This window comes from Taudactylus pleione, unplaced genomic scaffold, assembly GCF_031769625.1.
Source record: "Taudactylus pleione unplaced genomic scaffold, aTauple2 ptg000017l, whole genome shotgun sequence".
NCBI classification, from domain to species: domain Eukaryota; kingdom Metazoa; phylum Chordata; class Amphibia; order Anura; family Myobatrachidae; genus Taudactylus; species Taudactylus pleione.
The window spans coordinates 2115693-2142590 of NW_028284419.1; the positions used below are offsets into that span (position 1 = coordinate 2115693).

The 26898-nt window shown below is 43.7% G+C and overlaps 1 protein-coding gene across 1 annotated transcript in view; it reads right to left on the reverse strand.

Moving 5' to 3' along the window:
• Positions 1–1960: 1960 nt before the first annotated feature.
• Positions 1961–26898, reverse strand: part of LOC148540749 (putative defense protein Hdd11-like) — an 88789-nt gene continuing 63851 nt past the window's right edge. The window contains exon 7 of the mRNA XM_088481964.1: positions 1961–2373. Within this exon, the coding sequence (XP_088338090.1) occupies positions 2311–2373 (63 nt within the window). The 3' untranslated portion in view covers positions 1961–2310. The remainder of the gene's footprint in view (positions 2374–26898) is intronic.

Below are 26898 nucleotides of genomic sequence, written 5' to 3' on the forward strand. Positions count from 1 at the left end.
AGGTCCTATACTGGGAGTGTGAAGGATCTTCATTTCCAATGTCAGCTTGCTCCGCAGGTAAAGTGTCATATTGGTTTTGATTAGAGACTTAATAATTTTGGAAACACAATAACATCCCCTTTCAAAAGAACTGTACACATAAAAAGGATTGAATTTGACTTATTTGATTGCATCTACAAGGGAATTATCTTTATGTGCTGTTAACATATCTACTGTATATACTGGTGAATAAATTGTTATTTGGATAACATCCTTTTTGTAGGTATAAGACATGAGCTGTGTAGGTGTACAAAAGTTTGTACAGTAGCTGCCAGATACTGAGTGAATATTCCACTCTCATTATGAAAGTAAATCAATAGATGTCTTATCAGTGCTACATATGGGGACCAGTCATCATTTATCACACCTTACACACTCACATTTACATACATAGCACCAATAAGACTTCTATAACCCTGGATCCCTTGTGAAGTACTGTATACTCCAACCACAAAGTATTCAATCTGAACTTCCGTTTCTCTCTGTAACAGTGCTTCCACCCAAACTTTAAGCTGTGAACACACTAGAAGATATATTGGACGATTTTTTATTTTTTTGGGATGAATCGGAATGGCAAATCATCTACATAACACAGTGTGTACGCACTATTGCATACTTCCATGTGTTGTTTGTCGCATCTTCAGATTTGCCTGGAGGCAGGCCAATCTGAAGATCCGGTGGCCGACACCATGGTTCTCGATGTGGTGGGGAAACAACATATCTGGCGGTTATAAACCAGATCGTGCAGTGTATACAGACCACCCGATATATTGTCCATTTGCATCTGCCGTCACTGGGTACACACATCGTCTAATGTCTACCAAGTATTAGAGTAGTTCTCATAATCCACCAAGGGTTGGCTTGGGGTACTTTAAATAATCTATAGATTAGTGTATGCAAATTACTTACTAACTAATCCTAGTAATTATTATTGTTATTATTATTAGTGATTTCCGTGACATTATTTTAATAAAATAAATAGCTACAACTGGTTACGTCTGTGAGAGATACATGTTTATAATTGTGAGCCAAACATCTAAGCGGGCATAAAGGGCACCAAGCTGTATGCTCTGAGAGGGGTGCATGTTATATTTCCAAACATCCAATGAGTCCTGCACTGACCAGTCTGGGACTGGATTTTACTACAATATGCTGGGACTGGTTGAGGATTTGGGAAAGGGACATACCATTTTTTTTATTAAAAAAAACTTTTTACAGGGCTGCTCCTGATCTAAGGACTATGGTCAGTGGTATTTAGTTTTTAGACCCAGCCAAATCGATGAGGCCCATTTAACGCTTCCATATTGCACTATGTCTAAGCACACTCCAAATGATGTGTTAACAGCTAGACAGAAGTAACACAAGCAAACTATAGGTAAGCTATTAAAAAGGTTAAACCCAGCCGTATTTTAAGAGAGAATTGATGGAGAACCGGTAACCACAGGTGACCATACCACACACATGGCAGACATGTACTGGACCTCCACCAGTCCTTGGATTCAATGTTAGAGGCTGAAATACTGATTATTTCCTGGCCTGTCATTTGTGCATGTTGCCCAAACTGGATTCTGTGAACACTGTGCAGAAATTAGGGGGTTTACATTATATCACAGGACCCCTGCAATCATTTTGCAGTAGTAATGTAAAATGTAAAACCCCATCTCTCAATGTGCTGCACATGCAGAGGTGGAAGAAGATGTGACAGGCAAAATGAGCCATAGTTAAGCCCATATCCCAACCTGTTCTTTAGTGCTCTCAATCTTCATCATGGGGTGGTGTTCAGTCTATGGAACATTTTCTCATTACTCTGAGTATTATTTGTAAGACTTGGAATTTTACCATGCAGTATTATTTTGAAAATATGAAAGATACTTATAGTGATATTAAAATCAAAACTCACAAATACAATTTTTACCAAGGACTGAAAAAATGTGTAGCTTTTATTATACAGCTTACAGTTCCAATGATCAGAATGATTGCATAGTTGCCCGTCACTATTGGACAATTGGTAAAATAATAGTTCCAAATGTACAAAAGCAACATACTGTAAGCAAATGGAATTTGCACCAAGTATTAGTATAAGCAGGTAATAATGCATCTTCCATCACTCCCTATAATTCCATTGCTCCATATACAGCAGTGTCTTTTTAACAAGATTTTGGATTTTGAGGCATTAAATGTGTGTTCTTGGTTATGTTCTATTATTTGTTCTTTTATCGTAAGGTCATACAGATTGGTGATGAGACTGAAATCTTCTTAATGGAACCAGCTTCAGAGTCGGGAAGAAATCAGGACACTGAGCAGTACGGCTGTACACATTATAGACACAGAAGCCTGAAAGACAAACCAAGGACAAATTTAATGACTTAAGGGCAATCACAAACTATAACATGAAATGTATTACTGAGTCAGCGTCATTAGAGAAATATTCTGTAATGTCCAACCAAAGCCCTATATCTTTTCCGATGTAATTGTATCTCTTTATCTTTATGACAGTCTTAATTCAGTATTTAGTTATAGTACTTACTGTTACATATTATTTTAATTATATGACCTCGTAGAGAACCAGGCCCAATCCTGAGTAGCACTGGGCTTTTGCACAATGACATGGGTAAAATTGGATGTTATATATCTGGTGTGTTCTTAATCTCTATGTCCTTGTAGAGAGTGAAGCAGTAGGTAATTTTTTAGGTATCAGTCCTACTCATTACACTATTACTGTTTAAGGTCTTGATGGATGTTTTTCTCTGGGGCACCTGGTTGTAAAACACCAGAGTTTACCTTGTTGATAAGGGAGTATATATGGAGTGTTTACTGTATATTCATTTTTGATACACTACCATCCTCTGTTGCTATTGTTAAGACTAGGGGTGTGCACCGGACACTTTTCGTGTTTTGTGTTTTGGTTTTGGATCTGGATCTTTCTTCGTGTTTTGGATCTGGATTGGTTTTGCCAAAACCACCGTTCCGTGTTTTGGGTTCTGGGTTTTGTGTTTTGGATCTGTATTTTTTTTAAAAAAAGCATAAAAACAGCTAAAATCACAGAATTTGTAGGTTTTTCTGCTCCTATGCTATTATTAACCTCAATAACCTTAATTTCCACTCATTTCCAGTCTATTCTGAACACCTCACACCTCACAATAGTGTTTTTATGTCCAAAAGGTTGCACCGAGGTAGCTGGATGACTATGCTAAGCGACACGAGTGGGCGGCACAAACACGTGACCCATCTAGGCGTGATACTGCAGTGGCAGACAGGATGGCAGTTTGAAAAACTAGGCCCCAAACTGTACATAATGCAAAGAAAAAAAAGAGGTGCAAGATGGAATCGTCCTTGGGCCCTCCCACCCACCCTTATGTTGTATAAACAGGACATGCACACTTTATCAAACCAATCATTTCAGCGCCAGGGTCTGCCACACAACTGTGGCTGAAATGATTGGTTCGTTTGGGCCCCCACAAAACAAGCTGGCAATAAATCTGTCCCTGCACAAACTGGCTCTACGGAGGCAAGATGTCATCCTCATCCTCCTCATCCACCGATTCCTCACCCTCTTCAGTGTGTACATCCTCATCCTCACAAAGTATTAACTCGTCCCCACTTGAATCCACCACCACAGGTCCCTCTGTACGTTCTGGAGGTTGGTCTCCCTGGAAGAACTGATAATTCATTTTGATGAACATCATCTTCTCCACATTCTGTGGAAGCAACCTCCTACGCCTTTTGCTGACAAGGTTCCCGGCTGCACTAAACACTCTTTCGGAGTACACACTGGAGGGGGGGCAACTCAGGTAAAATAGAGCCAGTTTGAACAGGGGCCTCCAAATTGCCTCTTTTTCCTGCCAGTACAGGTATGGACTGTCTGACATGCCTACTTGGATGCTGTCACCGATGTAATCCTCCACCATTCTGTCAATGGTGACAGTATCATATGCAGTGACAGTAGACTAGTCAGAAATTGTTGCCAGGTCCTTCAGTCCGGACCAGATGTCCAAACTTGGTCCTGCCTGCCCTGCATCACCGCCAGCGGGTTGCTTAGGATACCTAAGTTTTTTCCTGGCAGCCCCAGTTGCGGGAGAAAATGAAGAAGGAGCTGTTGACGTGTCACGTTCCGCTTCAGCTGACAGTGTGTTCACCAGCAGGTCTTTGCACCTCTGCAGGCTTGTGTTGGCCGGAAAGAGAGACACCACATAGGCTTTAAACCTAGGATCGAGCACGGAGGCCAAAATGTAGTGGTCTGATTTCAACAGATTGACCACCCTGGAATCCTGGCAAAGCGAATGAAGGGCTTCATCCACAAGTCCCACATGCCGAGCGGAATCGCTCCATCTTAGCTCCTCCTTCACTTTCTCCAGCTGCTTCTGCAAAAGCCTGATGAGGGGAATGACCTGACTCAAGCTGGCAGTGTCTGAACTGACTTCACGTGTGGCAAGTTCGAAGGGCTGGAGAACCTTGCACAACACGGAAATCATTCTCCACTGTGCTTGAGTCAGGTGCATACCCCCTCCTTTGCCTATGTCATAGGTGGATGTATAGGCTTGTATGGCCTTTTGCTGCTCCTCCATCCTCTGAAGCATATAGAGGGTTGAGTTCCACCGCGTCACAACCTCTTGCTTCAGGTGATGGCGGGGCAGGTTCAAGAGTGTTTGCTGGCGCTCCAGTCTTCGGCACGCAGTCGCTGAATGGCGAAAGTGGCCAGAAATTTTTCGGGCCACCCAAAGCGTCTCCTGCACGCCCCTGTCACTTTTCAGAAAATTCTGCACCACCAAGTTTATTGTGTGAGCAAAACATGGGACATGCTGGAATTTGCCCAGATGTAATGCCCGCACAATATTGGTGGCGTTGTCAGATATCACAAATCCCCAGGAGAGTCTAAGTGGGGTAAGCCACTGGGCGATGATTTCCCTCAGTTTCTCTAAGAGTTTGTCGGCGGTGTGCCTCTTACTGAAACCGGTGATACACAGCGTAGCCTGCCTTGGAACGAGCTGGCGTTTCTAAGATGCTGCTACTGGTGACGCTGCTGCTGTTGCTGCGTAAGGTGATACATCTACCCAGTGGGCTGTCACAGTCATATAGTCCTTAGTCTGCCCTGTTCCACTTGTCCACATGTCCGTGGTTAAGTGGACATTGTGTACAACGGCATTTTTCAGGACACTGAGGACACTTTTTCTGACGTTTCTGTACAGTCTCGGTATCGCCTGTCTAGTGAAGTGGAATCTAGACGGGATTTGGAACCGGGGACACACTACCTCCATCAATTGTCTAAATCCCACTGCACTAATGGCGGATACCGGTCGCACATCTAACACCAACATAGCAGTCAAGGCCTCAGTTATATGTTTTGCTTCAGGATGACTGCTGTCGTACTTCATCCTCCTCGCTAAGGACTGTTGGAGGGTCAATTGTTTAGTAAAAGTAGTGGTGTTCCTACTTCCTCTCTGGGATGATGAACGACTCCCAGCAGCAGCAACAGCAGCAGCGGCAGCAGTAGGCGTAGCAATGCAGGATCCTCCGGAGGAATCCCGGATAGGAGAGTCAGTCATGCCAGTGACATGGCCTGCAGGACTACTTCTGATCCTGACTAAGGAGGAAATTGACGAGGAGGGAGTTGACGGTGTGGTTTGCAGGCGCTTGGATACAACAGGACAACGGGATTTAGGTGTCCCTGGACTGCTTACGGTCTTAGCCAAAGTTTCTGAACTTGACAGTAACTTTTTAAGAACCCGCTGCAGGTGCCGTATAAGGGAGGATGTTCCTAGGTGGTTGATGTCCCTACCCCTACTTATTTCACCTTTACATATGGTACATATGGCAAGACAGTTGTTGTCCGGATTTGGATAGAAATATTGCCAGACCAAAGAGGTGGAAAGTTTGGTCTTCTGCCCAGGCATGACCGTGATGGGCTTTTTCATCCCACGGACAACAACTGTCTCCCCCAGAGCCTGATTTAAACAAACCACATCACCATCAGAATCCTCCTCGCCAACTTCCTCCTCAGCGCCAGCTACACCAGTATCCTCATCCTGTTGTACTTCAACAGTGACATCTTCAATTTGCATATCAGCAAGTGGACTGTGGGTGCTCCTTTCAGCACTTGCAGGGGGCGTGCAAATGGTGGAAAGAGCCACCTCTTCCCATCCAGTGCTGGGAAGGTCAGGCATCGCAACCACCACCACACTTGGACTCTCCTTGGGGATTTGTGATATCTTCTTAGAAAGCACAGTTCTTCACTGTGCTTTTGCCAGCTTAACTCTTTTGATTTTTTTAGTGGGAGGAGGGCTTCCATCGTCATGTGAAGCTGAACCACTAGTCATGAACATACTAGGGATCGACCTTAGCCGATCCTTGCCACTCCGTGTCGTAAATGGCATATTGGCAAGTTTACGTTTCTCTTCAGCTGATTTAAATGTTTTTTTCAAGGTCATTTTCCTGAACTTTGTCATTTGGGATTGTATGTGCCCTCTATTATGACATTGGGCATCGGCCTTGGCATACGACGTTGATGGCATGTTATCGTCTATGTCATGACTAGTGGCAGCAGCTTCAGCACTAGGAGGAAGTGGTTCTTGATCTTTCTCTATTTTATTTTTATCGGAGAAAGTTTGGTCCTCCATTTATGTTATATCGATTTTATATATACGTGCGGCTAAACACAGAAAATATTTTTTTATTTTTGCTGGAGAGAAGTGCACTTTGTGGGTTACACCAGCCATTAAGAAATGAGCCAGCCGGCTCTTTACTTATGGGACACAGGCGCACGATTGGCGCTGCTCCTTTGTTGATGCACGTGCGGCTACTGCGCACACAATTCACAAACGCAGAAAATAATTTTTTTTTTGGTTTGGACTGGAGTGTACTTTGGGGGTTACAGCACCCTTTAACGGTCAAGCCAGCTGGCACTTTACTTATGACACAGGCGCACGCTTGGCACTACTTTGTTGATGCACGTGCGGCTACTGCGCACACAATTCACAAACACAGAAAAAAATTTTTTTTTGGTTTGGACTGGAGTGTACTTTGGGGGTTACAGCACCCTTTAACGGTCAAGCCAGCCGGCGCTTTACTTATGACACAGGCGCACGCTTGGCACTACTTTGTTGATGCACGTGCGGCTACTGCGCACACAATTCACAAACACAGAAAATTATTTTTTTTTTGGTTTGGACTGGAGTGTACTTTGGGGGTTACAGCACCCTTTAATGGTCAAGCCAGCCGGCCCTTTACTTATGACACAGGCGCACGCTTGGCACTACTTTGTTGATGCACGTGCGGCTACTGCGCACACAATTCACAAACACAGAAAATTATTTTTTTTTTGTTTTGGACTGGAGTGTACTTTGGGGGTTACAGCACCCTTTAACAGTCAAGCCAGCCGGCCCTTTACTTAAGACACAGGCGCACGCTTGGCACTACTTTGTTGATGCACGTGCGGCTACTGCGCACACAATTCACAAACACAGAAAAAAAATTTTTTTTTGGTTTGGACTGGAGTGTACTTTGGGGGTTACAGCACCCTTTAACAGTCAAGCCAGCCGGCCCTTTACTTATGACACAGGCGCACGCTTGGCACTACTTTGTTGATGCACGTGCGGCTACTGCGCACACAATTCACAAACACAGAAAATAATTTTTTTTTTTGGTTTGGACTGGAGTGTACTTTGGGGGTTACAGCACCCTTTAACGGTCAAGCCAGCCGGCCCTTTACTTATGACACAGGTGCACGCTTGGCACTACTTTGTTGATGCACGTGCGGCTACTGCGCACACAATTCACAAACGCAGAAAATAATTTTTTTTTTGGTTTGGACTGGAGTGTACTTTGGGGGTTACAGCACCCTTTAACGGTCAAGCCAGCTGGCCCTTTACTTATGACACAGGCGCACGCTTGGCACTACTTTGTTGATGCACGTGCGGCTACTGCGCACACAATTCACAAACACAGAAAATATTTTTTTTTTTGGTTTGGACTGGAGTGTACTTTGGGGGTTACAGCACCCTTTAACGGTCAAGCCAGCCGGCCCTTTCTTTATGACACAGGCGCACGCTTGGCACTACTTTGTTGATGCACGTGCGGCTACTGCGCACACAATTCACAAACACTGAAAATATATTATTTTTTTAGCACTTGGGGGAGCACCCCTGATGGACAGAGCACCCCCTGGACAACACTACAGCACCCCTTTAGGACTGGGACACTGCACAGGACTTTGGAGTGGACACAGCCCCTATGGAGAACTGACCGCACAACACAGTCCAGCCAGCCCCTATGGACTTTGAAGTAGTGGACACAGCCCCTATTAACAACAGCAGCACAGCACAACACAGCCAGCCCCTATGGACTTTGAAGTAGTGGACAACAGCAGCACTACACTACACTACACTACACAGCCCAGCCAGCCCTAACTCCCACCCTCCCTCTTCACTGTCCACAGCCGAGTGAGAAAATGGCGCCGATGCGGGTACCTTATATAGGATCCAAAACCCGCGAGACTCGGAAGGCGGGATGATGACGTTTTGCCTCGATTTCAGTTCCGAGTCAGGCGGGAAAAGTCGAGCCTGACTCGGATCGGACTCGGATCGGGGGGGCTCGGGGGGGTTCGGATTTCAGAAATCCGAACCCGCTCACCCCTAGTTAAGACTGGGGTATTAATTAGTGCTTAGTCAGAGAAGAGCAACCAATATTTTACCCTCACATAGGAGTTTTGGATTAATTTTTATGCTTCATAGATTATAGATGTCTTAAACAAATTAAAAATAAATGCCTACTACATGCCGGTCTCCAAACTGTGCAACCAATTAAAGGGTTTTTTTTCTTCTCTAAGGCTGATTTCCATAGAGACTATAATATTGTTAGGATTAGGGAAACTGATGCCTGGAAAACAGAATTGATTACAGACACTGTAATGCCATTTGGCCTTTGTTAGCCCCAGCAGTTTTCTTGGATCTAATTAAGGAGGTACCAAGGGATTTCCCTGGGCATGTCTGTGGTGGTTTATTTAAACAGCATCCTCATATTTTCCTGGTCCCTGTAATGCCCAACCAAAGCCCTATATCTTTTTCTATGTAATTGTCATCTCTTTATCTTTCAAGGATATCAAGATAGTTCTTCAAAAGCTGAAAGAGAAACATTTGTACACTAAATTGAAAAATTGAAAATTTGAAGGTCTCTTTTATTAGGTATATTTTTTCACAAAGAGAGAGCCAACACAGCCATATGATTCACCGAAGCTCTGGCAGCTTTCGATTCACTCAAGTGTAGTCAGCCACCTAGCAATTCTTTTCTAGATTTAAATTTGTGATTACTTGCAAAGCTGGATTAAAAAATATGAAAGTCAATGCTTTGTCTTAGAGTTTTATACAAGCACAAATGGAAGTTACAGAGAGTTTTCCTATTTTTCCTCAAAATCAGATACAAGCAGCCCTAACTTAGAATCTATCCAACCAAATATTAGCCTAGGATCAGGCTCCTCTGGTAACTCTTCTATTTTTCACTAAAGCACTTAGATGGGCAGTTATATCTGAAGGACAAAAAATTAAGCTTATAAGTCATCCTGATATTATTAAGACCACAAACATTCTGATGCTCATGCAAACAGGAGTCCCAGTGACTGGCAGCCAAAGAGCAACGCCACTCTTTTAAATGGACGTGACTTGTATAATTGAGCGAGTGTCCGAACGGCAAATACATACCTGTGACTTCTGTGAAAAGCTGCTAACACAGACCCTGACACTATCATCCTCAGATGTCAGACCTAAAGTCAGAGCTGGATTTAGACCTCATGGTGCCCTAGGCAAGATACTAGTTTGAGGTCCCCTCCCTCAAACGATCCATAGCACTATATTGAGTTCCTGATTCATGCCTTTCCATCATTTTTTATGTTTTTGTTTTTCCTCCTTATTTTCACTTTTTAAAGTTTTAAACATTACGGGCATCAAAACATTAAAATGGAAAATGAAAACACAGTGCAAAAATAATATGCATATATGATATGTGCATTTGTATATATATATATATACAGTAAGGTTCATAAATATTGGGACATTGACAGGATTTTCATATTTTGGCCTCTATTCACCACCACAATGGCTTTGAAATGAAACAAACATGATGTGCTTTAACTGCAGACTCTCAGATTTAATTTGAGGGTAATTACATCCAAATTGGGTGAATGGTGTAGGAATTATAACAGTTTCTATATGTGCCTCCCACTTTTTAAGGGGCCAAAAGTAATGGGACAAACTAAACAATCCTAAATCTAACTTTCACTTTTTAATACTTTGTTGCAAATCCTTTACAGGCAATTACAGCCTGAAGTCTGGAACGCATAGACATAACCAGATGCTGGGTTTCATCCCTGGTGATGCTCTGCCAGGCCTCTACTGCAAATGTCTTCAGTTCCTGCTTGTTCTTGGGGAATTTTCCCTTCAGTTTTGTCTTCATCAAGTGAAATGCATGCTCAATCGGATTCAGGTCAGGGGATTGACTTGGCCATTGCATAACATTCCACTTTTTAGCCTTAAAAAACTCTTTGGTTGCTTTTGCAGTATGCTTTGGGTCATTGTCCACCTGCACTGTGAAGTGCCGTCCAATGAGTTCTGAAGCATTTGACTGAATATGAGCATATAATATTGCCCAAAACACTTCAGAATTCATTCTGCTGCTTTTGTCAGCAGTCACATCATCAATAAATACAAGGGAACCAGTTCCATTGGCAGCCATACATGCCCACGCCATGACACTACCACCACCATGCTTCACTGATGAGGTGGTATGTTTTGGATCATGAGCAGTTCCTTTCCTTCTCTTCTCTTCCCATCACTCTGGTACAAGTTGATGTTTGTCTCATCTGTCCATAGGATGTTGTTCCAGAACTGTAATGGCTTTTTTAGATGTTGTTTGGCAAACTCTTATCTGGTCTTCCTGTTTTTGTGGCTCACCAATGGTTTGCATCTTGTGGTGAACCCTCTATATTCACTCTTGTGAAGTCTAATCTTGATTGTTGACTTTGACACATATACATCTACCTCCTGTAGAGTGTTCTTGATTTGGCCAACTGTTGTGAAGGGGTTTTTCTTCACCAGGGAAATAATTCTTTTGTCATCCACCACAGTTGTTTTCCGTGGTCTTCCGGGTGTTTTGGTGTTGCTGAGCTCTCCGGTGCGTTCTTTCTTTTTAAGAATGTTCCAAACAGTTTATTTGGCCACACCTAATGTTTTTGCTATCTCTCTGATGGGTTTGTTTTGATTTGTCAGCCTAATGATGGCTTGCTTCACTGATAGTGATAGCTCTTTGGATCTCATATTGAGAGTTGACAGCAACTGATTCCAAATGTAAATGTCACACCTAGAATCAAATCCAGACCTTTTACCTGCTTAATTGATAATGAAATAACGAGGGAATAGCCCATGCCTGTCCATGAAATAGCTTTTGAGTTGATAGTCCCATTACTTTTGGCCCCTTAAAAAGTGGGAGGCACATATTGAAACTGTTGTAATTCCTACACCATTCACCCAATTTGGATGTAATTACCCTCAAATTAAATCTGAAAGTCTGCAGTTAAAGAACATCTTGTTTGTTTCATTTCAAAACCATTGTGGTGGTGAATAGAAGCCAAAATCTGAAAATTCTGTCAATGTCCCAATATTTATGGACCTGACTGTATATATATATATATATATATTTATATATATATATATATATATATATATATATAAATGGGAATGATCCATTTCGTATATATATATATATATATATATATATATATGTATATATTTGTGTGTATATACATACGAGGGTTGTTCAAAAAGTAATGCCTAAATACTCACAACTCGAATTTTATTATAGATACAGATTTGAAAATTTGCAGTAAAATACTTTGAAGTCTTAGTAACAGAATGACTCTACTAAAAAAATTCACCATCTGCCCTCAAACATTTTCTCCACCTCTCAACCCAAGCTGTGAATTCACTTTGGAAAAATGCCAGTGGTTGGTGTTTGACCCAGGAACATACTGCATTTTTAACAACCTTTATGTCTTCAATATGTTGACCCCGTAGACAGTATTTGAGAGGGCCAAACAGATGAAAGTCAGAAGGGGCCAAATCAGGACTGTATGGTGGATGTGGCATTATTGCCCACCCCATTTTGACAATGGCCGCAGATGTTGCCATCGAAGTGTGAGGTCTGACATTGATGACCTTTTTTCAGCTTCTTAAGTGTAATAATGTATCAATCACTGTTGATTGATTGGTTTTGTTCCAAGTAATCAATGAAAATAACACCTCGGCAATCCCAGAAGAATGTGGCCATGACTTTGTTTACGGATCGCTGTGATTTAAACTTTTTTGGCCTAGGTGAACTTGGGTGTTTCCATTGCTTTAATTGGGCCTTTGTTTCTGAGTCATAAAGGAATACCCAGGTCTCATCTCCTGTAATGACATTTTCCAAAAACATTTCAGAGTTGGCTTCAAAGTTGGTCAAAAGGGCATTGCACACTTCCACCCTCTGGGCCTTATGATCCCTGGTTAATTGCTTTGGAACCCATTTAGCACACACTTTACGATATCCCAAATCATCGATTAGTGTTTCTACAGTGCCATGGCTACATTCCAGGTCATCACTGATATCTCTGATGATCACACAATGGTCTTTCTGAATCATGGCATCGACTTTGTGTCGGTTTTCTGCTGTCACCGTAGTTGATAGTCTGCCACCATGAGGTTTGTCACACACGGACGATTCTCCCAATTGAAAACACTTCATCCACCTTCTGACATTGCTATAGTCAATTGTACGCTCACCATACACTTTTTTCAGTCTTCTGTGGATTTCTGTAGCACTGCAGCCTTATTTTTCCATAAATTCAATTATGGCTCTTTGTTTAATATTGGATTCCATGGTATCTCTTGGACTACCTAAACAAAACTACATATATAGTTAGCAGACATATTAAAGTACAAACAGACAAAGTTTCAAATAAATGTTGCATATTATTTCAGAGGTATGAGCATTTAGGCATTACTTTTTGAACAAACCTCATATATATATATATATATATATATATATAATCTATTGACATTGTACAAACTGTGCATACATCCAGTAGGTGTCACTAGGTCAAATCTTGACCTAGTGACACCTACTGGATATATACAGTTTTACAATGTCACTAGATAAAAAAAATAAAATATATATATATATATATATAATTATTCCCAATGAGATAGATGCACATTATATATATATATATATATATACATATGCATATATATCTATATACATATGCATACACATATATATGTATTTATATACATAGTCGTGTGGTCCAGCTCTCCTGAATGAACATCTAAGTGGCAGGGTGCCCATACATGTCACTCACAAATACAGATTGATGGTGCAGCACTCCATGCGCTAGCTGGATGAGGATGGATCAGCTGGGAGGGACAAGGCGGTGGGTCCCGGTGAGTTACCCTGTGCAGGGTGCATACTAGTACACCCTTCCCTCATGCCGCGCACAGGTGGAGGCCACATATACACAGGATCCCGCCAGCCTTGCTGGACTCTCTGGGAGTGGAGGCGGGACCCCTTGACATCATGACATCACAAGGTACTCGCGCAGTGCTCCTCTGGGAGCGCTGTGATCGGGGGATTTCTTCAGGCTAAGGGGCCCATCCACGGGGCCCTTGGGTCCCACCGGGCCCTAGGCGAGTGCCTAGGATGGATAGCAGGAAATCCGGCCCTGCCTAAAGTGTACTCCATGTATTAGATGTCAGAATTATATACTGAATGCATCATGCTTACAGTGAGCAGGGTTTGCCTATAGCAACTCTTCTTATGCCTCTAGAGATACCTCTCACATTACTGGGTGTATGGACTATATCCTAAATCCTGTTCTGACTCACCTTGGAGGTACCCCAGAACCTCCACATGGCACTATAAGGACCAGCACATGCTCCCACTGCTGGCTCCCTTCATGCATCTGAAGACTGCAAACAAAAAGTATGGTGGTCGCTCATATCGACTTAATGACATAGCACAGGTGCTTGTAAAGAGCGGGGTTTACTCTGAACCACAGAGAAAAAGATTCCCTCCAGCTCACTGCAGCAATGTGAACAAAAAATACTTAAATCCTACATGATAATAGAGATTCAGAGGTAATAGTTACATACATTTGCTATGTCATTAAAGTGAGTCAGCTCTCAGTTTATACCTGTGTTGTTATTATGCAGTACACTAATTTGTAATTATATGAACCAGAGTGGGTGCTACTATTATGTAGCAATAATTATTTTGTGGTGAGCATTTGGGAGTGGGGCCCCTGTAGTTGTTCTGGTTGGACCTTTTTTCAGGGCATCACCATTTAATTCACATATATATTTTTTTATCACTTTTCTAATTGTTTGTTTATTGTTTATGTCATTTTAATTCTTTCTCATTTCATTAACACTTATTGATTTATCTTTAAACATCTATTCTTTACACTTCACTATCACCTTTTTTCCCCTTTTCGTGTGATGCCCTGGTGATGGTCCTTGGCTGGAATTTTTTTGGGTACCTTGCTTCTCGGACGTGAACCCCTTAATGTTAGGGACGCCAACATAGAGGAGCCTTGACGATGGCCTGGCACTTATTCACATATTTGCAAATGTATGTAACTAATACCTCTGAATCTCTATTATCATGTAGGATTTAAGTATTTTTTGTTGACATTGCTGCAGTGAGTTGGAGGGAATCTTTTTTCTGTGGTTCAGTGTAAACCCCACCCTTTACAAGCACATGTGCTATGTCATAAAGCTGATATGAGCGACCACCATACTTTTTGTTTATGTACTTTGTAAGGTGCCACGGAATACTTGTGGCACCATATAAATAAATAATAATAATACCACATGAACAAGGACTAATTGTGATTAACCATTATCTTAGTAATGATCCTAAGGTGCAATGGATGTCACGTGACTTTATTCTCAATAGTATTAGGTTTATTTTAGAGCACAATTATTTTTCATTTCATTCACAGTTTTATTTGCAAACATGAGGAACTGCCATGGGAACCAGGTTCGACACAAGCTCTGCCAACCTATACATTTAAGGACCAATACATGTGGGGTGGCGGATTTAGAGCACACCTGGTTCTCTATGGCAGATTCATAGATTACCTATTTTTTGTTTGGGATAGTGATAGTGACTCGATTAAAACATTTGTAGAATACTTGAATAGAAACATTTTTGGTTTAAAATTCATGAGCAGTCATAGCACAGAAGCAATTAAATTTCTGGCTATTGCACTTCAAATACAAAATGGCCATATTCAAACGGCCACCATATTATATAAGTGGATTGTGGGAACTTAGTTTTTCCAGTGGTCATTACATACCCTGGAAAGATAATATCCCCAAGGTTCAGATTCTCTGTCTTCAGAGGAACTGTTCCTCACTTGAAGCTTTTCGGACACAATCCTTTGATCTATACAAGGCTTTTGTATGCCAAGGGTATCCTCATTCCTTACACGATAAAGTATTGAATGAAGTAGAGAAGACTGGTAGAATATCATTACTCCAGGATAAACTGAGTAGCCCATCACTTAGTTTAAAACAACATCAAGTGGATAAACACATACCTTTCATTACTGAATAACTCTTCTGCTCACGCGATTAAGAAAATAATTTCTAAAAATTCGATAATATTAAAATCAGATAAAATATTAAACTCAACCATTGATGGATTGAATAAGGTAGTTTTTAGAAAAGCTCCAAAAGTTAAACAAAATTGGCACCAAGTATATTTAATAAAGGAGTAGATAAGACTAATGTATGCAGTGTTTCTGATCTGTCCTGGTTGCCACTGAAACCCCTAGGGTTTTATAAGTGGGGTAACACTAAATGCCTGACATGCAAATTTTCAACAAACAAAATTACAGAGAAAGTTTCTTTTCACACACAAGAGAAATGTATTATAGACAGTTTCTTAACTGCAAATCAACTTATGTTGTGATTTATGTAATCCAATGTAAATGTGGATTACAATATGTCGGCAAAATGATGTGTGCTCTGCATACAAGATTTGCCAAATATAGACGGAATATAATTAACAAGTTTAGGAATCATAGCCTTTCTTGACATATGAATCTCTGTCAGAGTAATCCACTTGATTGTTTATCGATTAGAGCTAAAGAGCAAATACATTCTACTGAGGGAGGAGGTGATAGATATCAGCTTCTATGTAAAAGAGAAGCATTTTGGATATTTCAACTCAACACATTAGTTCCACATGGTCTTAATGACATTGTGGAACTAAATCAAATTTGAGGAGTGCAATTGTATGAGTTGGATATTGACATTGATGCAGTGGCGTCCCTACCTCACATTGCACCTGGTGCGGGCAACCTGTATTCTGTGTGGTGCAGCCACGCATGCCGGTAAATAAGGGGGCATGGCTTCATGGGTTGGTATGGCCTCATGTGTGGGGGTGTGGCCTCACAGCCTGAACCCCTCATTTTTTGCAAAACCGATGGTGCCAGAGGTGCAGGCAGCCCCCGGGTACCAGCCTGTGTGAAGTGCTGGCTCCCTCACTTTGCTTGGAGCCGAGTGCTGCATGTTATGCAGCATCCAGCTCCTGTCACTGAGGGGGAACTAACACTTTGGTGTCACCCCCCTTGTAACGCCAGTGCATTGATGCCCGATGTGCCCAGATGTGACACCACAGGACTCTATGGGCCGCGTTTGGTTGTTTCAAGATATACCTTTCCTATATAATCTATTAAAATATCTGGAATTTGTCTATACCCTACTTATTTTTCAAATTCTACTAATGTATGTAGGTACTTAGAATTGTACATCAATTATGCTGATTTATATTCATCTTAATCGTCGTCGTATAATGAGTAGATTTTAGATTATCTGTTTGTTATTTATTCACAAGGTGTTACCTTTGTATTTATTGTATATTTCATATTTATTTTATTGACTCTCACCAGTCTTATTGGTAGTTTGATATACTTATTCATAAATAGTATGTTTTATACTAGAACAATCTGTTCCTCAGATTTATTCCGCTAATATATGTTTACTTCAGAATGCCCCCCCTCCCTTTTTGGTTGGCATGTGTATGTGTACACGTAAACAATGCGGTCATGACACATATACATGCAGTGATCATATGAGTTTTTTTCACATGTGGCGGTGTTGTAACTACAGAGGGTGCAGGGGGTGTGCTTGCTATGGGGCCCGGCAGCTTAGGGGCCAGCCAGCCCAGCAAGCATCCCCCTGCACCCTCTGTAGCTGGTGCAACTGGGAATGCTAGTTTCTGAAGTGATCAGAGACTAAAGATACCTCTGATCGCTTCAGAGGCCAGCATTCCCAGTGATGCAGTGTGTGGGTGACGTGATGACATCACTCACATCACCCAACAGGTGAAGAGCCTGTGCTCCTGCTGGATCTAGTTAGAGTCAGTCAGCGGCAGGCACAGATGCTGGAGCAGCGAGCGCTGACAAGCGTGAAGACAGGTAAGTACTGCACAGCAGAGGGGGCACAGCATAAGGGGCATTATCTGGGGAACAGCATAAGGGGCATTTCTGGGGGCACAGCATGTGGTGCATTACTAGAGGCACAGCATAAGTGGCATTACCGGGGACACAGTATAGGGGCATTACAAGGGGCACTGCATAATGGGCACTGTATAAAGGGCACTACTTTGGGGCACTGTATAAGGAGCACTACTGGGAGCACTGCATAAGGGGCTTTAATACAGGGGGCATTGCATAATGGGCACAACTACAGGGGTATTGTATAAGGGGCACTGCATAAGGGGCACTTCATAAGGGGCACTACTACATGGGGTATTGCATAATAAGCACAACTGCAGGGACACTGTATAGGTAGACCTAATGATCTACAGTATGCATACTATCAATGAGATCTTATCCTGAATAAGAGTAATTTCATAAAACTTACTACATCTTGTTAATGTGACTATCCAGCCTCAGTATTAGTTTTTAGATAGAATATACAATATAGAAATATAAATAAAAGCGCTATATGTAGCCCCACCTACCAACTTTTATCACCTACAACTTCCCATTACTATCACGGCTGGTACCGTCGATCAAGGATAGCAAGGCACAGTCAGCTAATAAATTATAACCTGAATGTTGTAGGAGCATGGTCAGTTTGACTTGATTACCAAAGGGTTACCATCACAGATTTTAACTACTAATCATCTACTCCCCACGAGGACAAAACTTATACTCTCCCTCCTTGTTTTCCCTCCTATAAAGATACAATAATTGTTCTGCTGCACAGACTCTGCATGTGCTTCTATGTGGCTTTTCATGAATGCTTTATATACTAACAACTTTTAAGTGGCAACTGAAAATAATTAACTTGCTTATACTTATCAGCTCAGATTTACCAGTTGTAATCTACTAATAAAACAGACTGCTTTTTGCTTATTTGTACAATTTGATCATTTCCATAGTGACAAATCAATGAATATCACTGTCCTCATTATCACTTAAAGGTTTATTGTGCTTCTCAAGAACCTGGTTATTTATATGTATATATATATATATATATATATATATATCAGTGGCGTAACTAGGGCAGGGTGAGTGGGGCACATGCCCTTGGCGCTATGGGACCGGCGGCGCGGGGGGCACCGCCGGCCATGGTGCCGGGCCACCCTAGTTAGCCAGTGTAGCGCTGACCGCAGTGAGTGCGGTCAGTGCTACACATTTACACAGGACTGGTGCTAGGCTTCCAGCACCAGTCCTGTGCTGCACAGCCGAGCCCCTTCCCTCCCCCTGAGTGCTTGCCCAATAGCGCCAGGAGGAGGGTGGCAGGCGGGCTCATGCTGTGCATAACAAACACATCTCCGCCAGCGGTGGCGGCGATGCGTGTGTTAACCAGCAGCCAATGAGAGTCAGATGACTCTCATTGGCTGCTGCTGCTACTGCACACACATCACCGCCGAGAGGCAGTGATGTGTGTGTGAATCAGCAGCCAATGAGGTCAGACAGACTCTCATTGGCTGCTGCTGCTGCTGCACACACATCTCCGCCAGCGCTGCACACACATCTCCGCCAGCGCTGCTTCCAGGGGGGGCACTATATTTAAGGGGGACCACTACTGGGGACAATTCATAGGGGGGCCACTACATGGGGCACTGCATAAGGGGGACCACTAATGGGGGCACTGAATAAGGGGAACTAATGAGGCGCTGCATAAGGGGGACCACTACTGGGGGCACTGAAAAAGGGGAACTAATGGGGGGCTGCATAAGGGGGACCACTACTGGGGGTACTCTATAAGGGGTACTACTATGGGCCGGCATAAGGGGGACCACTACTGGGGGTACTGTATAAGGAGCACTACTGGGGTTAAGGTGCATATGGAAAGGAATGTTCAGAGCGACGATAAAGGGGTGTGTGTCATGTTGACATGCCCCATTTTAAGTGACCACGCCCATGTTTTTGCCGCATGCACACATAGACTGTAATAGCCTTTTATTAAGTCATTGGAATTAACAATAAATACCCATATCTTTAATAGAATTCAATTTATCTTGTAATGAACCAATCTAGACAATCATATGACTTTTGATGTTAAACAGACATTAACCTAAATTTTAATAACACTGTTTACTTTTCTTTTCACATTAATCTTGAATCTTTTCATTTTAATATTTTGCCTTTTATGAAATACATTTATTCTCCATTTGATCAATTTAATGATATTAATAAAAATATTAATTGTAATGTGTGTAATTTTTTCCTTGGTGCACCATGGTAAGACTATTTATTTTCCCTTTTATGTGGTGGCTATGATGTTCATTAAATATCAGTGAGCACACCATCTAATATTATATATGTATAATAAGTAATCTATGAATTAATAAAAGGGTAAAGGAGATTGGTAAGAAACTGGTTACTAGTTTAATAAGTACATTCTTGTTTTATAATAAGGAGAAATCAAGCAAGATACTTTACAACAACTGGCCTGGTATTCACCCTGCATCAGCCCCAAAGTCTTTATCTTTGTAGTTCAGTAGAACAATATATTATTATTTTATATAACACACTGTGGAACAGCTTGCCTTTTACCACTATATTACAAGCATTCAATTATCCAATAAAATTATGAAATGACTAGCTAATACATCCGGTTTCACACGTGTAGACCTTAGATATTTACTGCTTCCATTTCCATCTCACCACTCCAGTAATACATAAATCCTTCACCTCTATAGTAATGCATCACTGTTAGTGTAAGACATTACCCTCCCTCACCTTTATAATAACACATTCCACTCCTCACCTCTATAGTAACACATTATCCTCACTCACCTCTAGTAACACATTTCCCTCCCTCACCCATGCTGTAACACATTCCCTTCCTTCACCACATAATAACACATTTGACATTCCCCTCTCCTGTGTAGAAATACAATCCCTTCCTCACACCTGTAGTAACACATTATCCTCACACACACGCACCTATAGTAACTTATTCCCCTCCCTCACCTCTGGAGTAACACATTCCTCTCTCATCTCTGTAGTAACACATTACCCCCACTCACCCATTTAGTAACACAGCCCCCTCCCTAGCCCCTGTAGTAACACATTCCCCTCCTCACCCATGTTGTAACACATTCCCTTCATCCCACAGTAATACTTTTAACAGTCCCTTCCCTCGCCTGTGTAGTAACACATTTTCCTCCCTCACCTCTGTGATTTCAAATATGTAGAAAACTAACTACTGTAAAGTAAAATCGGGCCCAACTAGTATGTAAAGAAACTTTTTATCCACTGTTATGATGTTATTGATTTTGAAGAAAATAATACTTAGAATACTTAGAATAGATGCCTAGAGGTTGAAAATAACTCTCTGCTACAAGTCATACATATTAAGATAATTATATAAAACAAGTTGAGCTATTTAATCTTTCTAAGACATTTAAGAACTGTCAAAATAGCTGACTTTTCATAAATGGATGAACACAGCTAAATATTACACTAATCTTATTGTATATTTTAAATAGGACAATACACTTAATATATATTCCATAGACAAAAAATCTTACAGTTTCACATGTCCCATTAAGGCTTCTTAGACATGATCTGAAATTTCACAAAACCTACTAAATTTCTGCCACTCAAACTTAAAAAAGCAATGAAATTCCGATTATCAGGGCTGACATCTTAATGGACGTGTTCCTTGCGCAATACAGGTATGGAATGTCATCACACCCAGTGGTTAACTGCAGATTGAGCACTCTCACAGAGTGAGATTGCTGTCACTCACAAAATGGTGGAGATGCTAATTCACAGAAGTTCTGAGCAGTTATGTGACACACTCATCCCACTCGGTGCCTACAATCTTCCCATTCGGTCACCACAACAATCCCACAGGGTTCTAACATCCTTCTCACTCCATACATCCATTTTATTCAAAATATACATTCAGCTCCCTAACTGCTAAAACTATCATACTCTGTCTATGCAGGTACACTTTCTTCCCCTATATACCTTCATGCTGCTATATCTTCCCCAATCCCTACTGCTTTGTGGTCGCCCAACTGTGCTAGTCTGCATCCCCTCATCCGCACCAATAAATCATTCCCCAGCTGTGCTGCCCAGTCTTTCTGCATCCGTGCCAATCTGTTTACATCCATCTGCACAACTGCCTTCCCCCCAGCCACACTGCACTTTCTTTCTCCATCTGCACCACTCTGTCCCCACCAACTGTGCTACTATGTCTTTCCCCTCCCACCCAGACCACTCTGTCTTCCCACCCATCCTTACCAATCTATCTTCCCCAATTCCTACTGTTGTGTGTTCTCCTATTGTGCTAGTCTGTATTCTCTCATCCACAACAATCTGTATTTACCTATCTGCGCTACTCTATCTTCCTGCATCCATGCCACTCTCTACTTCCCATCCACATTGCTCTGTCCCCCCAAACCATGCAACTCTATCTCCCCTGCTTCCGCACCACTGTTTTCCACCCATCTGTATAATTTTGTCCCCCCATCCGCACCACTGTTTTCCACCCATCTGCATCACTCCTTCTGATCAGTGCTGCATAATCTTCCCTCCCCGATCCACACCTATATGTCCACATCCACCCCACTCTTATCCCATCTGCGCAGCTCTATCTTTTGCTCAGACCTCAGTTGCATAGACTGCATGTGTATATTTAAATGAGAACACAATTCTGTGAATTAGCAGCTTCACCATTTTGTGAGTGACAGCAATTTCACTCTGTGAAAGTGATGAATCTGCAGTTAACCACAGGGTGTGATGCTATACCATATCTGTATTGCACAAGGAACACGTCCATTAAGGCGTAAGCCTTAATACTCAAAATTTCATTGATTTTTTAAGTTTGAAATTCAGTAGGTTTTGTAAATTTTCAGATCAAGTCTAAGAAGCCTTAATGGGATATGTGAAACCGTAAGATTTTTTGTCTATGAAATTTCATTGCTTTTTTTTATTTATTAACTATCAGGGTTTGGAGGAGCAAACTGGGCTACCTGCAGGGGAGAAGGGCAACAAAATGGCACTCTAGCGCAGGTGGAGGAAGGCCGGCACACAGGAGGTGTTTTGGTGGTGCAGAGGGAGAGACAGTTACGGGGGCAGGCTGCAGGTGTGCGGGGCAGCAGCAGCTGGGCAGTGCACAGGAGCATCAGTGGGTGACAGAAGGGCTCACTGGCACTGGGCATGCATCTGAGAAAACAAAATCAATAAGACACAGATGCATGAATGTATCAGTGAGATGCATCTATGCATCTATTTCAAAAATGTTATATGTGTAAAAAAAAAAAAAAAAAGGACATGGCTCCCCTCCACCCATTGCAATACCAGCCCCTGGCTTTTCACTGCCAGTCCTGGTTGTGAAATTACAGGGGACAAAAAGCATAGGGGTCCTCTGAATTTAGCACAACCAACACCGGGCTTTTTAGAGCCAGTCCTAGTTGTTAAAATACAGGGGACAAAAAATGTAGGGGTCTCCTGTATATAGCACAACCTGGTCTTGTTTTTGGAAATCCAGGGGACAAAAAGCATAGGGGTCCCCTGTATTTTCCATAATCAAGCTATTTCTAGTGGGGTAATAATGTCACAGCCAGGGGAACCCTTCCACCGGGTCCCCCAGCAGAAGCATTAACCCTGACCGCTAGTCAGCCCAGGCATGGGTTCCTTGGGGACCACCACATTAGAGGGGTCCCCCTCTCCAGGGCACTGCAGGCCTGGACTGATAGCCCAGGGCTATCACCAGCACCCTTGGGCGGTGGGAGCCAGGTTGATTAGGTAAAGTGTGGTGTTCGAAGATATATTTTTCTTTGCAGGTAAACCACAGGTCCCAGCAAGCCTCCTCTGCATGCTGGTACTTAGAGAACCACAAGTACCAGCATGCAGGGCATTACGGGCCCACTGGCACCTGTAAAAAAAATATTAAAATAAACATAATACACTTTAATATTGTAATGGTTTATTTTACCGCATCTTAACCTGGGGCTGGTGGCCTTTAAGCTCTTTTCCATGGCCGCTGTAGCCCCCAGGGCTTTGTCATCTTTGCCTGGTGGACGCCAGCATGCCAGGGCTTTGGCATCTTTGCCTAGGGGGTGATGGCCTTTCATCTCTTTTGCATGGCCAGCACCAGCCGACGTCTTCGTATGGCAGATGCCAACCAACCAGGGCTTTTGCGTGTTGACCTTTTATAAGCCAGCTGAGGGGACATGGCATTGACATCGTGAGCTGGCCATCATTGATTTTAAAAAACGGCGATGAGGCACCATTTTTGAAATAGGTACGATTGCTATAGTCTGCAGAATGGCTGACAGGCCCGCTCTCAATGATCCGCATCACTGCTGGATCCTGCCACCACCCACACAGTGTTTAGTGGGAGCTTGGGCACAGAGGAGATGGGGGTGCAGGTGTAGAGAGGAGGTAGTGGGGGAAGGGGCACAGCAGAGAGGAGACATAGCAGAGGCAGGGGCACAGAGGAGAAGGGAGTTCAGGGGTATAGAAGAGGTAGCAGGGGAAGGGGCACAGAGGAAAGGGGACATATAGAAGGTAGGGGCACAGAGGAGAGGTGGTGCAGGGGCACAGAGGAGAGGGGCAATAGATGAGGCAGGTGCACAGAGGCGAGGAGGGTGCAGGGTATAAAAGAGGTAGTGGGGGCAAGGTCACAGAGGAGAGGGGGTGCAGAGTTATAGAGGAGGTATTGGGGGTAGGGGCACAGAGGAGAGGGGGCATATAGGAGACAGGAGCACAGAGGAGAGGATTGTGCAGGGGTATAGAGGAGGTAGTGGGGGGCAGGGGTACAGAGGAGAGGTGTCATAGAAGCAGGGGCACAGAGGAGAGGGGGATGCAGGGATTATGAGGAGCTAGTGGGGACAGGGGCACAGAGGAGAGGAGGCATAGAGGAGGCAGAGGCACAGAGGAGAGGGGGGTGCATGGGAAAATTGGAGGTAGTGGGGGTAGGGGCACAGAGTAGAGGTGACATAGAGGGGGCAGGGCCACAGAGGAGGTAGTGGAGGCAGGGGCACAGATGAGATAGAGCATAGAGTAGGTAGGGGAATAGAGGATGCAGGGTTAGTGGAGGCAGGGGCATAGAGAGGATGGTGCAGGGGTTTAAAGGTAGTATGGGGGCAGGTGCACATAAAAGAGGGGGCATAGAGGAAGCAGGGGCACAGAGGAGAGGGCAGTGGACTGAGGAGAGGGGGGTGCAGGGGTATAGAAGAGGTAGTGGGGTCATGGGCACAGAGGAGGGGGGCATAGAGGAGGCAGGGGCATAGAAGAAAGGGGGGTACAGGTGTATAGAGGGGGTAGTGGGATCAAGGGCACAGAGGAGAGTTGGGTGCAGGGGTATATAAGAGGTAGTGGGGGCAGGGCCACAGAGGAGAGGGGGTGCAGGGGTAAAGAGGATTTAGTGGGGGCCGGGTCACAGAGGAAAGGGGTGTGCAGTAGTTTAGAGGAGGTAGTGGGGGCAGGGGCACAGAAGAGGGGGCATAGATTAGGCAGTGGCACAGAGGAGAGAGGGATGCAGGGATATAGAGGAGGTAGTGGAGGCATGGGCCCAGAGGAGAGGGGGCATGGAGGAGGCAGGGGCACAGAGGAGAGGAGGGTGCTCGGGTATAGAGGTGGTAGTGGTGACAGGGGCACAGAGCAGAGGAAACAGGTACCAGCAGCAGCTGCATTCTTGCCCCCCCCACTCTAAACTAGAGAATCCTCCACTCACCGCCAATATGTTGAGGTGCATGGGGTCCTACTCAGGAAGCTGAGCACTGCAAAGACTGAGGACTCTCTCTCTCTCATTGACCCACAGCCACTCAGGATGCAGCAGCCATAACTGAGCGTGACCTGATCGTGATGGGGTTGCCTCCTCCTTAGCACCATCCCTGCTGCAGTCCCGCGTGTGCTGCACTCCCCTACCCCCGCGCTGCTGAGCGGACCCCTGCACAACGTTATGTCCAGAGAGGGAACATTTAATTTAAATGATGCGAGTCCTACTATGGCGGCTGGCAGGATAGCAAAGCTCATGGGCATGGCATCTGCATGGGTCCCAAGGGGCAGGGGTATTACTCGGGATCCTAGTCACATGGCTTTGAGGTAGTTGGGTTGTATACCTGGCCCAGCGGCAACAGGACACCTGGGCACAGTGCAAGCGGCATGGCATCTGGGTGGAGAGCAAGGGCAAGTGGCTGTACCGGGGCTTCAAGGGGCACTACAGGGTTCAAGCACGAGTGTACTTGAGGAAGAGGAGAGAGCAGGTGACATGGACTAGGACAAGAGGCACAGGGGGCCATCAGGGACCATGTTCACGGTACTGTCATACGGCAGGTTGGTTGCCAGAGTGGTGCTTGGTGGCCTTTCACAGATGGATTCCCGGGACTACAACCATGACTGCCAGCTGCAGCTTCAGGAAAGATGCCAGGACAGCGCTCTCTGACTGGCTGTGGCCTTACTTACTGGACTGAGCCAACAGTGTGTACACCCCCCTGCTGGAGGAACCTCCCGAGGCAGCAGTGCCCATTTCAAAAATGGTGCCTTAGCGCCATTTTTAAAATTCTCATACAAGAACTATCGTGCACGATCTAATGATTTGCATATTCATTAGATCATGTGCAAAAGCAGACAGATGCATGTTCAGATTAGGGAGATCCGTGATGCTTGCATCTGTGTGTAAAAAAAATTAACATAGATGCACGGACGGGATCAGTGAGACCCATCTGTGCTGTTGTGGTTAAAAAAATTAAAACCTTTGCAAAAATAAAAACGGCATTACCCCCCTCCCAAAAAAAAAAAACTACCAGCACCGGGCTTTGGAGACCCAGTACTGATTGTGCTAAATACAGGGGACAAACAACATAGGGGTCCCCTGTATTTAGTGCAACCAGCACTGGGCTCTGAGCTGGTTCTGGTTCTGGAAATACAGGGGGAAAAAATTAGTAGGTTTCCCCTGTATTTACCAGAAACAGCACCGGACCCTTTCCAGCTGGGGTAATGGCAAAGCCAGGGCATTCACCGGGTCCACCAGCCAAAGCATTACCTCTGACAGCTAGTCAGTCCAGTCCAGGGGGAACTGGAGAACCCCCAATAAAGGGGTCCCCCTCTTCAGGGCACCGCAGGCCTAGGCTATCCCCAGCATCCCTGGCTGGTGGGTGCCGAGTTGATAGTGTAGTGTGGTGCATTTGAATGAGTCAAAAATATTGTCTTTTGTTGTTGAACTTCAGGTCCCAGCAAGCCTTCCCGCATGCTGGTACTTGGAGAACCCCAAGTACCAGCATGCATGGCATCACGGGCCCAATGGTACCTGTAGTTCCACAGCAAAATAAATATTAAAATAAACACAAGCAAGA